This window comes from Mandrillus leucophaeus, unplaced genomic scaffold (genome assembly GCF_000951045.1).
Source record: "Mandrillus leucophaeus isolate KB7577 unplaced genomic scaffold, Mleu.le_1.0 Scaffold197, whole genome shotgun sequence".
NCBI classification, from domain to species: Eukaryota; Metazoa; Chordata; class Mammalia; order Primates; family Cercopithecidae; genus Mandrillus; species Mandrillus leucophaeus.
The window spans coordinates 2,817,222-2,832,137 of NW_012101998.1; the positions used below are offsets into that span (position 1 = coordinate 2,817,222).

The 14,916-nt window shown below is 37.1% G+C and overlaps 1 protein-coding gene across 1 annotated transcript in view; it reads right to left on the bottom strand.

The window, feature by feature from the left end:
• Positions 1-417: 417 nt before the first annotated feature.
• MYO9A (myosin IXA) overlaps positions 418-14,916 on the bottom strand; it is a 253,788-nt gene continuing 239,289 nt past the window's right edge. Inside the window, exons 40-42 of the mRNA XM_011978611.1 lie at positions 4,496-4,698; positions 2,267-2,409; positions 418-1,433 (exon numbers count right to left, since the gene is read on the bottom strand). Coding sequence (XP_011834001.1) covers positions 970-1,433; positions 2,267-2,409; positions 4,496-4,698 — 810 coding nt within the window. The 3' untranslated portion in view covers positions 418-969. The remainder of the gene's footprint in view (positions 1,434-2,266; positions 2,410-4,495; positions 4,699-14,916) is intronic.

A 14,916-nucleotide genomic window follows, 5' to 3' on the forward strand; every position in this document is an offset into this window, starting at 1 on the left:
GCAATATTGTATGTGAATGTTTTTGGAGAACTAACTAAATGGTCACATTATTTGAGTCTGTGGTGGGAATCCACCAGCAGATGAACAGGCTCATATGTGGTTTTCGGTTTAATCTATACAAAGAGAAAAGCCTGAATGGCTTAGGATGGAACCTTCATAAGTTTAGGGATCACCATGTCTCTGGGAAACTAAAAATTAAAGTATAAGAATCTGATCCTAGGACCAGGAAATATGAGAACAGTATGGCTACTGACACTTCAGCCCATGCAATGTATTTGGCAGGAACTAAACAGGAGTCAAACCAGCACTGATTATTATGACATCAAACATCATCAAAAACAAAATAGGTATTCTCTTCTTCACCATATAACAAGATATCTGAGACACGCTCTGATGGCTTAATGCAAACAATCACTTTTTTTGCTTTCCCCAGAATATAACATGGAGTGTTTTTTCAGAAATCTTAAAATAGAGGGATTAGGCTTTTTGTTTATAAGTTTTTGGAAAAAAATTATATTCTACCCCAGCTCCTAACTATCCCAAAATAAACCCAAAGGCTTTTGCTTTCATAGTTAAGAAAGATTTATACGTTTTCTTCAAATGTCAGAAATGAGAGGGTCCCTCAGGTCAGCAATATCCCCCCTAGTTCAACACCCACCTTTGGGAAGGGAAAAGAGGGTGGGGGAGAGGCAACTATAACTGACCCAAATCCCCAGGCCCTAGGTGGCTTTGTTTAGTAAAATCTCAATTCAAATACAGCAGCCAAGGCACAGCTGGCACCATCCCCAGCAGGCTTTCTGCTTCTGCAGGAGGCCCAGGAATTCAGCACATACAGTCTTAGCCATATGCTTAGAAAAGAGGCAGGACCACAATTAGGATGGACTATTGTGGACGAGGTGATGAAACGCAGCCCCAAAGGTGAGATGTGTTTACCACTCTGTAGCCACGGAGGGACACACATCTGCTGGTTCAGACCATAAATTCATTATTTCCAAAGAGTGCTAGCTGTTGGTTGGAGGTGCAGTCTGGGTCCACAGTTTTTCTGCGGCCAGACATGACTGTTCCCTCTGGGGTCTCTTTGGTTTTCTGAGGTGAGTTTTTCACATTCTTTAATTTTTGTTTGCCCTTTTCTGGGTTGAAGGTTCCTCTGCTGATGAACTGAGGCCTGTCTTCCAGGGATTTGGTCTGGCCCAATGGTCCTTCCATTCCCAGGGCCTCATTAGCTGAGGCAGCTCGGTAGAATGGAGATTTGGAATAAATCTGAAATAGTTTTCTGGTCCCATGAGACGATGCCGTGTTAGACAGACATAAAGAGGAGACTGAAGAGTCCACTACATCTAAAGAGTCTTGCTGCTTTTTAAGCTGCTTTCGCAACTTGCTGGAAGGTTCAGACTTGCCAGCTGTCTTCAGGGAGCTAAGGGCTAAGCTTCTCTCTGAGGCAAAAAAGAGACCAAAGATGTAAATGACAGTGCCCTCTAAAGCAAATCATCATGTAATGAATAGGTGTCACTGTTCATACATGAAATTGGGTGGGATAAGATTTGGAGGTTCCAGGCTGACTTACTATGGGCACAGTCATAGTCAAAGAGAGCTCACCATCCATTTCTCTATATAGCAGTTCAGAATCATCCTCAAGGAAATCTGGTGTTTGACTATGCCACCAGTGGAGGCCTAGAACAGTCACTATCATATTAAAAACTGCCGGGATATGTAGATAAGTTCTACATCTCCCTGAGACATGCCACCCAGTTAAACACCTCCTTTGTATATGTATATAGTCCCACCTCACAGTGGGGCACAATTCCTGCCACGCTCAGAAAATGGGTCATGGGTCAGTAAGACAACATATATTGTGATTATTGGCTTTTCTCTGTGGTAAGTACAGGATAAAACATTAAATTACCAAACAAAACAAAACAAAACAAAACAAACAAACAAAACTCAATCACACTGAAGAGTTGGTTTGATAAACAATGTATATGGAAGCTTTACAAAGACAACAGGAAAAAAAAGACCTTCCATGGAAGTCAGGAATCTAAGTAGCAAAGACAATTACATTTCTTATCCCCATCCAGATAGTGATAAGGACCTGTATGCCAAACGATGAAGGCTAAAACTATATGGATAAAAGGACAAAATTCCTCAGGACTTTGTTACTGCTGATGTATGGTCAGTGCATTCTTGAAAGACTTTGTCTTAGTTTCGGAATCTTTATTCCTCCTTTGCAAAACAAATCTGGCGTCTTTGGTCTACCATGTTCACTTACCTGATTTCTCAGAGATAGCACATTCAGACTCCATATTCAAATTTTCTGAGCTATCAGCAGTCCCAATGGAGGCCTCAGACTCAAGAGTTTCATCATCAGAGGCACGGGGTTCCAGTACAAGCATCTCAAATGTCAGCTCCTCCCTGTAAGATACAATCAAGAAACCATTAGCATATTTGATAGGAAGTGGAAGGAAGATAACAGAAAAAAAGATCCTCCATGAAAGTCAGGAATCTAAGAAGCAAAGAGAGTCCATTTTTACTGTCCCCATCCAGGTGGTGATGCCAAATATGGTGAACGCTAAAACTATATGGACTAAAGGACAAAATCATAGTCAATCTAGGACCAATAATAGGGGTAAGAGTAGGGTGAAGATGCTGTCGTGGTGAGATCTTTCAGTAAAATGAACTCTGGACTGATAATCAGGAGATCAGGGCTCTAACCTTGTTCATAATATCCATAATGCATCAGGAAAGTACCTTTCTCTCTCTGGACCTCAGCTTCCTACCACAAAACAAAGAGATTAAATTAGATAACCTCTAAGATTCCTTCCAGCTCCTAAACTATTTTCCATGAAGCTTACTAACTGGCTGTGGACTATATCCTCTACCTTCACCACAGAGACCTCTAGATGAAGAAAAACACTGACTGATCTTTTCTGTCCTTTGAAGCTTATGCCATCTTTAGTTATCGCATTCTCTAGTCTTCCTTATTCATCACAGTCACCCAGCTACCTCTCAGTAATGCCCCACATTCCGTGATGTCTTTGGTACTCAGGTCCTAACCTTGCTTTCTCACTAATGCTTGACATCACCTGATCTATTCAATTAATATCTTTGTAAAAATTCATCTCAATATCCTAACACTGAAGTTCTTTTATGTCTGCAACTTCTAACAATATTTTCCTCCACTTTTGCTAAGCTACTTTCTCCAATGGGCAGATGCTGGAGCCTGTCATTACCTGAATACACCAACTGTGAATCCAATATTCTGCCCTGTTCACAACCTCCTTATCCTTCCAATTCTTACTCACCTTCTAATCAAGTCTCTTCCCTAACAGAGCCCTTTACCTTTACTTCCACTTTACCTAGCTTGAGATCCATGAACAATCATTTCAAGAATAGTATCACCAGTATTACAATTGTCTGAGGTCATGTGCATTCTGAGACTGTGCTCGTTCTTCTTTCTTTTTCTAGGGACTCTCCCCTTACTTGAAAATTCCTATGAATCCTTCAAGACCGCTAACATCATCTGCATCAAAGCCGAATTGGGTCTTCTTTTCAGATCACTCTTCTAGCAAATAGCCCCTGGTCAATGTACATCATCTTTGCCTTATCATGTTTTTTACAGCTGAGCCCCAGCTGCTTTTTTAGCTGGCCTATATATATTCCAGAATCAATCATGAGAGACCAAAAAAGTACTTTAACAGTCTCATATCCCCTTATAAGTCAAACTCAAGACCTGTGATCCTGGAACTCAGGAATAAAGATCCCATTAAGACTTTCTAAGAGTCATCAATGTCGACTAGAACTATTACACAGCACCCTTAGGGAGAACCATGGCATGTTCATATTATCCCCAAGGCATAATGTCACCCAATCCCTGCAACAGTGATGAATGGAGGTAAAAGAGCTTCTTATTTGTCTCTCTCCTAAATTGCAACCAATTTCCCTATCCAGTATCCTAGCACTCTCTAGGGCTATAGCATTACTATGACCATCTAGTTGCTGTTCCCATGGCCATATGGATCTTTGGCTAATAACCTTCCTTCATGGATTTGTGAATGATGCCCATTCTTGAAAGGGACTTTGGCTTAGCCTAAGAATTATTACTCTTCTTTGCAAAATAAATCTGTTCGTGAAGGCTGGTCTCTGACCTGTTAGGACTCCAGTGCCTCATCTTGGCTCCCCACTGTTACTGCTAGATGAATCGTGACTAAGACTGACATGCCCTGTGGATACTGTGTCCTCCTCCCAGTCAGCCTCTCCAGACCATCACTGTAGCAGCCTCAGGTTTTCCAGCTCATGGAACTGGCTTCCCAGAGGGAACAACTTTCACACTGTTACCTGAGTACAGGCAACATGTCTTTGTCATTTCAACATCTCCTGTATCACCTGACATAGTGTTTAACACACAGGAGATAATAAATAAGAAAAAATAAAGAAACGATAGAAGGAAGGAAATGAAAACAGACAATGACTGTCTCTCCCCTTCCTCCTGGATACTCACTTCTCCTTCTGTAGGTTCTCAATCTGCTCAGTCAGTACTCTCTCCTCCTGCTGCATAGCTGCTTGCTGCTGTTCTGTGATGTCAGTCTCCATGGCTGCCTCACTAGTCAAGGTCTCCTCTGAGACATCAGATACAGAAGGCAACCGAACTACAACAGGAGACGATGGACCTGGATAGTTTCCTCGACGAATACGCCCCTTTCCCTGCAGAGAAAAATCCACATTAGAAAGTAAATTGAGTGACTGCATCAGTTTCATGCAGATCTTTTAGGATAACAAGTGTACTCCCATCACACCAGGTGAACGGTAAGAACAAATGGAAACATTCTGCAAGGCCTAGGATATTTAGTGAGACATCATTCATCCAATACATTTAAGTTAAAATATTTCTTGCAAGAGTGCTGGAAAATGGATACTTCGGTAGGTGGGAGTGTAAGAAACCACTGTGTACTGAGATGAGATTCTTCTTTTAATATAAGCTGCATCCATTCCAAACAAAATAGCCACATCTGGATATTTTTTTAATTAATTAAAATTGAAGTAACATTTCAGTTCTGCAGTCACACTAGCCACATTTCAAGTGCTCAATAGCCACAAGTAGCTCGTGACCCCTACACTGACTGGTACACATATACATTTCCTATCATCATAGTAAGTTCTGATGGATAACAGTGCTCTATAACTTTAGCCTTGGAATGTACAGTCTCTCTAGGAAGACCATAGAAGTATGTTCTAAAACTCAGTTTTGAAAAACAAAAACAAAATGTAGTCATTTATATAACACAGGGTGCTAGCGAGATATATTTTCTTAGAAACTTCTATTCTTGAGATTAGAGTGTGAAAATCTCATTGCTGCTTCTCCCCTTTTTTTTTTTTCTTTTTCAAACATTGGTTACTTTATATGTGACTTTAGCTTCTGGTAGTGGCAAACTAAACTTTCCAAGTTAATCTCCTGCTAAGAAACATAAAAACTCAACATATGCTTGAAGGCATTGAAGAGCTAACCAGATAGATTTAAGGAGAGGCTAGTCCAGCATTTAGCGCTAATCTAAATGTCAGAGGTGGCTGTGACTCTAAACAGAGCTTTTGACGTGCTACAGCAGAGGATGGCAAACTATGGCCTGTGTGGCAAATCTAGCCTTGCACATATTTTGTAAATACAGCTTCATTGGAATACGTTCATCCTCATTAATTTACTTATTGTTTATTGCTGCTTTTTCAAAACAATGGCAGAGTTGATTGCTGAGACGGAGACTGGCCTACAAAGCCTAAAATATATTCTCTAGTCCTTTACAGAAAAAGTTTGCCATCATCTTGGGGTAGAGAATAAAAGTTGGAGCCAGACCCACTCAACGGTGTGAGTTGCTGCCTGGCAAAACCTCCGTGCCTGACACTGGGATCCCTAAGGTTTGTTTCTTAGACTAAGAGTAAACTGAAATTACAAAAGTCCTCGCAGATACTGTAGTCTAGCTTCGAGTCATCTGGATGGTCCAGAAAATTCTAATCTCTAAAAATGAATTAAAGTAATCTCAGATTGCTAATACTTTAGGACCAGGCAGAAAAAAATGAAAACATTCTGTGGAGGAAAGTAACATTATCCTAGGCCTCAAAATATTTTAAAAATAATGTTTCAAATACTCTGACAAATAATCAAAGGTAACAGGCACAAAAGGAGACAAGACAACGTAAACAAAAACTAGTAAAAATGACAGAAAACCCTAAAAGACTCCAGATATGGTGGCTATGGGATTTAAAATAACCATGCTGAAGGAGATAGGAAGACATAGTTGAAGTAGTGGACTGGAAATTAGGTCAAAAGAAAAATCCTGAACCAAGCAGGAAGAAACGAAAGAATGGAAAAATTCACAAAAGAAAGTAAAAGAATGGCTGGGCACAGTGGCTCACACCTGTAATCCCAGCACTTTGGGAGGCTGAGGCGGGCGGATCACCTGAGGTCAGGAGTTCAAGACCAGCCTAGCCAATGTGAAGAAACCCCATTTCCACTGAAAATACAAAAATTAGCTCGGCATGGTGGCATGCGCCTGTAGTCCCAGTACTCAGGATGCTGAGTTAAGGGAATTGCTTAAACTCGAGAGGCAGAGGTTGCAGTGAGCCAAGTTTACGTCACTGCACTCCAGCCTGGGCAAATATCAGGACAAGAGAGATCCTACAGAAGAAATATTGAAGAGATCATGGCAGAGCATTTTTTAAAAGCAGTTAAAGATATTAACCTAGGAATTTAAGAAAGCCTACAACCCCTAAGAAAGAGAAATGAAAAGAAGTCCATACCTAGACAAACTACTGTTAAAAACTAAAGGCCTAAGGTAAAAGAAAGACTTAAAAGCAGTTACAAAAAGCAAATTACTTGCAAAAAAGGAACAACTATTAGATTCAAAGTCTGTTTCTCAACAGAAATAATGGAATGCAGAAAACAATGGAATATTTTCATGGTATGAAAGGAAAAAGGAACTGCCAAGCTTAACTGTTATATATAGAAAATAATTTTCAGGAATGAAGGTGAAATAAAGACATTTCAGACAGACTATGGGGAGAATCTGACACCAGCAGACCTGCACTAAAGGAAATATTGAAGGGAAGATTGAAAATGTCTCAAGAAGAAAAGTTAGAGGTGTGAGAAATAATGAAAGGCAATGAAAAGTGAGTATGTCTAAACAGTGACTGCATAAAACACAATAACGATGTGTTGGATTTAAAACATACAGATAATTAAGATACACAACAAGAGCAACAAAATCATATCATAGTAAGGCATACTAAAGCACCTGTATTATCTAGGAAAAAGATAAAACTACTAGTTAACAGACACTGATAGATCACAGATCTGTTTTCACCATTTGGTTAATACTAAAATAATAGTAAAAGTGTAAAACTTCCAAGCAAACAAAAAAAAGGAATAAAAAAGTAGTCAAAAAATGCAAGAAAGAGCAAAAAAGGCAAGGAAGAAAAGAAAAAGGAACATATATCAGGTAGGACAAATAAAAAGCACATAAAAAGCAGATTTTAAACCCAAATATATTGGTGATTATATTAAATGTAAATAGATGAAATGCTCCTATTAAAATTTGAAGATTGTCAGGCCATATAAAAAAAGAGAAAACCTAACTATGTGATGTTTATAAAAGACATGTGAATTCAGAAAGGCTGAGAGTAAAGAAATGGGAAAAAAAAAAGACATACCATGCAAATACTAACCAAAATAAAGCTAGTACAGCTATGTTAACCACAAACAAAGTAAACTTTACGAAGTGTTACCTGTGATAAAGAGGGATACCTCACAATGACAAAGGTTCATATTATGAAGATAAAACATTTCCAAATATGTATGTACTTAAGAAATTGCTTCAAAAAAATTTAAAGTAAAATATTGACAGAAATACTTAAAGAAAAATAGACTATAATCAGTACTGACAGAACAAGTGTGCACATGCAATCAGAAATGATGTAAAACTGAACTTGATGTAAGCAATCTAACAGACATATATAGACTTCAGTATCTAACTACAGAATACTCACTTTAAAGCACACATAGCAAAACAACAAAATTCCAAGGGTTGAAATAATTTATCTGACCATTAAAGTAATTTAAAACAAGTTTTCTAATAATGCAGTTACAAAGAGAAAATTAAAAATTCTTGTACACTCAGAAATTAAGAAATAGACTTTAAAACAAACCATGGTCAAAGAGGAAATCACAATGGAAATTAGAAAATATTTTGAATGAAACAATATAAAAACCCATGTAAGCTCTGTCTACTTTAAAGTTATAGCCTTAAATACATACATTAGAAAAGAAGGAAAGATTCATAATTAAGGATGTAAGAATCTATTTCAGGAAACTAGATAAAGAACAACATAATAAATTCCTCCTGCAACAAAAGCAATAAAGAAAAGTGCAAACAAACATTAGAATGAAGACAATCAAAGTCAAATGTAGCTCTTTGAAGAGGCAAATAAAAATTTTAAAACTCTAGCAAGACTGAAAGAGAGAAGTCACAAATAACTAAAGGTGGGAATGAAAAACGGGACGTCACTACAAATCTTGTAGACCCAGAGGGTAAGAGACTACTAAAAACAACTTCATGTCAATAAGTATAAAATTTTAGACAAAGTGGAGAAATTTCTACAAAAATCTAATTAATACCATCAATGAAGAAATTAGAAATGTGAATAATATTAAAGAAATTGAATCCAGAATCAAAATCTTTCCAAAAACAAAAACTCTAGGCCTAGATTTCAGTGGCAGACAAGAAGAAATAACAAATTCTTCCACAGAATTAAAAATTATTCCCTAACTTGTCTTTAGAGTCAGGCGTAACTTTGATAACAAAACAAAACAAATACATTAAAAAGAAGGATTACTGCCAGGTGCAGTAGCACATGCTCACAATCCCAGAACTTTGGGAGGCTGAGGCAGGTGGATCGCTTGAGCTCAGGAGTTCAAGACCAGCCTTGGCAACATGGCAAAACCCCTTCTCTACAAAAAAATACAAAAATTAGCCAGGCGTGGTGGCACATGCCTGTAGCCTCAGCTACATGGAAGACTGAGGCAGGAGCCCAGGAGGTTGAGGCTGCAGTGAGCCAAGATCATGCCAGTGCACTGTAGCCTGGGTGGTAACAGTGAGAGCCTGTCTCAAAACAAACAAACAAAAACAAAAACAAAAAAGGATTATTATGGCTTAACTTTACTCATAAACACATGCAAAAATCCTAAACAATATCCTAACTATAACAGAATCAAGTAATATAGAAAATGTAATATAAAAATATTAAATATATGAAAAGTTGTATTTATTGTAGTAGTATAATGATGGTTTAACATTAGAAATGGACTGTGTAATGTGTCAAATTAATGCAATAAAAAAGTCTGATAAAACCTCAATACATGCAGTAAAGGCATTTCATAAAATTCAACATTCTATCACAATAACAACTCTTAGAAAACCTGGAATAGAAGGGCACATACTTAATCTCATAAAGTGCCTACAAAAATTCTATAGCAAACATCACACTTGGTGGTAAAAGGTTGAAAGCTTTTCCTTTAGGGCTGGGAGCATGCCAGTAATGATCACTATTACCACTTCCATTCAACACTATACTGCAGGTTCTAACACAAGAAAAAGAAAGAAAAGGTATAAGGATTATAAAAGAGCAAATGAGACTATCATTATTCATGAATGGTATGACTGTACAGGTAGAAAATCCAAAGAAATCCACAGAAAACTTATTAGAATAAGTGAATTCAGCAAAGTCACTGAATACAAGATGAAAAATACCAAAATCAATTGTATTTTTATACAACAGAAAATAAAAATTTTAAAATAATACCTATGATTGCATTTAAATATTAAATACCTAGCAGTAATTCAAACTAAAGATGTGTAAAATCTCAACACAGAAAACTATAAAACACTTTTGAAAGTAGCTAATGCGCTACATGAATGAAGAGATATATCATGTTCACAGATGGGAAAAATCAGTATCGTAAAAATGTCAATTCTCCAGAAGGCAATCTATAGATCCAATGCAATCCTAATAAAAATCCCAAGATAATTTTTTGAAGCTGATTCCATAATTTATATGGCAATATAAACAGCCAAGAATAGTCAAAACACCAATGAAGAAGGTAGGATGACTTATTCTACCGGATATTTTTAGAAAGCTATGGTAAATAAAATAGTGGTGGTGTTGGTACAAAGGTAGTCAAAACAAAGCCCCTAGAAACAGACCCACACATAAAAAGGCTCCCAATTTACAACAAAAGGGGAACTGCAGGGCATTGTGAAAAGGAAAAATTTTCTTAAACATGACCCTAAAAGGTATTCATCCCAAAGGGAAAGACTGATTAACAACATTAAAATCCAGAACCTCTGTTCATCAAAAAAGAAAGGAAAAAAGCAAACCATAGAATGGAAGAAAATTTGCAACAAAAGTAACAATAAAGGATTTGTATCTGGAATTCATAAAGAATCCCTACAGAACATCAGAAAAAGATAACCCAATTAGAAAAACAGGCAAGAGCTCTGAACAGGCTCCTCACAAAAGAGGATATAGAAATAGCCAACATGTATATACACATACACATTATACACGTTAGAGTCACAATAAAAAATATAATTTTTAAAAATAATACACCCATCAGAATAGCTAAAATTAAGGAATCTGGTAATAAAAGTGCTGGGGGCAGGTGGAGCAATTGGGAATTCCTACACACTGCTAACATATTAACAACCATTTTGGAAGAAAGTTTGGCATTATCTACTAAAGTTGAAGATAAATATATCCTGTGACCCTGCAATCCACTCCTGTACATTTCGCCAACAAAAAATACATGTATGAGTCTCTTAAAATCATAATTCCCCAAAACACAACCCAAATATCCATCAACAGTAGACTAAATTGTGGTATATGCATACACTGATAAACTATACAGTTATGAAAATGAGCTACAACTAAACAAAATATGAATAAGTCTTACACACATAAGGTTGACTGAAATGAATCAGAGACAAAATAACACATCTTTTTTTTTTTTTGAGACAGAGTCTCACTCTGTCATCCAGGCTGGAGTGCAGTGGCCGTATCTCAGCTCACTGCAAGCTCCGCCTCCCAGGTTTACGCCATTCTCCTGCCTCAGCCTCCCAAGTAGCTGGGACTACAGGCGTCCGCCACCTCGCCCGGCTAGTTTTTTGTATTTTTTAGTAGAGACAGGGTTTCACCGTGTTAGCCAGGATGATCTCGATCTCCTAATCTCGTGATCCGCCCGTCTCGGCCTCCCAAAGTGCTGGGATTACAGGCTTGAGCCACCGCGCCCGGCCAATAATACATCTTATACGATGCCATTTATATAAAGCTCAAAATTAGGTAAAGCGAAACTATGGTGCTCAGGGACACATATTTTAGTAGCAAACAAAAAATAAAACAAAAGAAGTTATTAATGTAAAAATCAGGTTACTGCTTACCTCTGGAGGAGAAAGAGGATTATGACTAGAAAGGGAAAGAGGAGAGTTTCTGGGGATGCTGGCAACGTCCTATTTCTTGAGCTGGGGTGGTATGTGGATGTTCATTTATAATAATTCATTAAACTGAATATTTATGTTTCTGTGTTTTTCAGTATGTTTTATATTTTGCAATAAAAAAGATATTTAAGAGTTCCTTTTCAAAGTTAGCTATTTATGGAAATACACGAATATCCATTGAAAATTATGTCACTTTGACAAATTTCTGAGTTGGTTTTGGCAAGAAAGAAAGGAAAAGTGCTGTTTTAAAAACAGAAACCCATGATCCAGTGCAGGTGATAAGGTAAAGGCTGGAGGGTAGTTCTAAGGGCATTCAGGCTAACTCCTCCAAAACTAAAACACATAATGGGATAAAATCAGGAGGATTACAATATTGCTATTCCACTTTTCGCTCTAAAATCAACAAGGAAAAAACATGTTAAGAAAAACAAGCTCAAAACAGAAGATCAGTCTGCAAATTGAACAAAAAATGACAAAGTATTCTTTATGCTATAAATTCCAGGACATCATCCAGTTCCATTTGACGTTGACTATTTATAGCCAAATGAATAAATAATATGATTTAAAAGCCTCAAGAAGCTTGAAAATCTGAGTTTATTCCTAGTGTCCACATTCCAGTACTCAATAAAAGAGCTGCCTTTTTTCAATGTTCATACCATTAGCTGGCCACCGGAGTATTTCACCATGAGTTAGCTGCAAATCACTTAATATAGCTGAAGAAAATCAAACAAGCTCAACAGATCTGATCTATTTTAAGAAACATTAAACAAAACAAAGAAAAATGGAAACTCCTACAGCCTAGAATTATCTTACAAAGACTAAAGTAATTTTTAAAAAGTTGATTACATGGAGCTTTTAGAAACATGGGAAAATACTAATACTGTGTTAAAAACAGTACATAAGGTTGTATACCATTGGTTTTAAAAATGAGTAATACAAAATTTACAAATACACTAAATTATTAACAGTAGTTTCCTGACTGGAATAATATCCTTCACTTCCCCACTTTCCTATAATAAGCATGAATTTACTTTTTTCAAACTGGAATTTTTTCTTCTGGATCCCTGCTCACTGTATATTCTCTTGTAGTGTTTTTTTCCATAATTGTTTTTCTCCCATCAGCGTTAAGTGTCACAGAGTGAAAAAGGCAAATATTTTCTTGACAGTATCATAAAAATAATTGTAGACCTCCCTGAAAAGTATCTGTAGATAACACTGAGAAATGGTTTATAGTATCCTTTGTTCATTTTTCACTGGGTAGCTAATCTTTGTATTTACTTATAAGGAGCTTCTCTTTATTAAGGAAAATTAGACTTTGAAATGGGAATTGAAAATATTTTCTTATGGTACATCACTTCCCTTTTACTTGCTTTATGGTCATTTTTGTTACACAATAATACTTGGTTTTTGTTGCTGAACCTTTCAACTTTTTTCTTTAATAGTCTCATATAATAGCAAAGCCCTGTCCAAGATTATATTTTTCTATCATAATAGGGATTGTATTGGTTTTGACTGATCACAGACTACATGAATAATTTGTACCCAACTCTTAATGCAAGTACTGGAAAAAATATAAAGCCATATTGTCATCCTTTTTCTCAGTAACTATTCCAGTGACTTCCTGGCTTAAACGTTGCAGGCAAACTGTTCCTAAAATGAGAATATCAAAATACAATTATCTTCAACTGTTAATAAGTAGAAGGTCTCAAGTTGTACTAAATACAATTTAATATTATACACAATACCCAGATTTCCAATCCTTTACAGCACATTAACAGGATTATCAGAAAAATCTGGACTGGACTACCACTACCAAAGACATCACAGATAATATACTTTTGACAGACAGCCAAGATCAGGAAGCAGTTTAAGACATTATTAGGCTTATAGAGAGCTAATTATTCTCAGTTTGTACAGAAAAATAAACTAGCACTTAATTCATTCCTTTCAAATGGGAGGAAGTGGAGTTCTCTTCTTAAAAGCTGTGTTTTCAGAGCTCTAAAAAGGTACACTTATAAAATAATTTAAAAATTCTTCTGAATTGTACAGTGAGATATTGGGACCCCTGACTTGATAAGAGATCTTTAATCACACTTAGCTTCTTTCTTGCTTGTTTTCAGTTTCTGTTCTATGAAGATAAATGTTTCCTGGTTAATCTCTTTCCATTTGCTTCCGTTTTCCCTTTCTATTTGTACTTTTTTCACCCTAAAGATGTATCCCCTTCAGCCACCTTTTATGGCTTGGTTTCAACTTTTGCATGAAAAGGTTTAGGTGATAACTTTTCTGATTTCCCCTTGAGCTCTTTCCCAATTGCCCTTTGAGCTGAGTTAAACTACTTGGGTATCTTGGCAGTATTAAGGTAGAGAGATAGGGTACTTGAGTGTCTACAGGATGCAGGGCAGTGAGGACCTCTGCCAGGATAGTGCCAGAGCTACTTTTATGTTTTAGTCTTTGATGTGAATTTTTTTTTTTTTTTTAAAGATACAGGGTCTCACTCTTGCTCAGGTTAGAGTGCAGTGGCACAATCACAGCTCACTGCAGCCTTCAACTCCTGGGCTCAAGGGATCCTTCTACCTCAGTATCCCCAATATGTGGGACTACAGGCATGTGCCACCATGCCCGGCTAACTTTTTAAATTTTTTGTAGAGATGAGATCTCGCATTGTTGCCAAGGCTGATCTGAAACTCCTGGCTTCAAGCAATCCTCCTGCCTTGGCCTTCCAAAGTGCTGGGATTATAGGCATGAACTACTGTGCCTGGCCTGACTCAGCGTTTTTGTTTGTTTGTTTCTTTTCTTCCCTACATGGATATTCATTTTCCCCACATCATTTAGTGAATACCAGACCTTTGAAATGCCACTCACATTATAATCCTTTATTTTTCTCTTTTACAATTTTCCCAGTTATTCTGCTTCTTTATTTTCTTATGAATTTTAGCATCAACTTGTAAAGGTCCCCAAAGTATTCTTTTGCTATTTTTGTTGAGACCACATTTGTAAGTAAAGAGTTATAAAACTCTTTCCTTGTCTGTGTAAGAACTGATCTTTGGTCAATGTTCTAGCTCAGGACCCCTGGAAATTTGATAAAGGCAGGCTGCAAATGATGTTATTAAGCAACATCACCTCTGGCAAAAATTAATCTGATTGATAAACTGCATCTGGAGAAGAAGTAAAGATAAATTGTAAATATCCCATAGGAAGCCATATGTTTGGAATTCCCTGAAAGTGGAGTCAGTTGTAACTGGACATACCCCTTGTGGGGACGCTGGAAACAATGTCTATGGAATTTTACAAGAGGTTAATTCCTGTATAGGCATAAAACTTCCAAGGCAGAATAGTTCTGCATCCATTGGATGTGAAGTCCTTTTTCCTTGCACCTGAGTTGTGA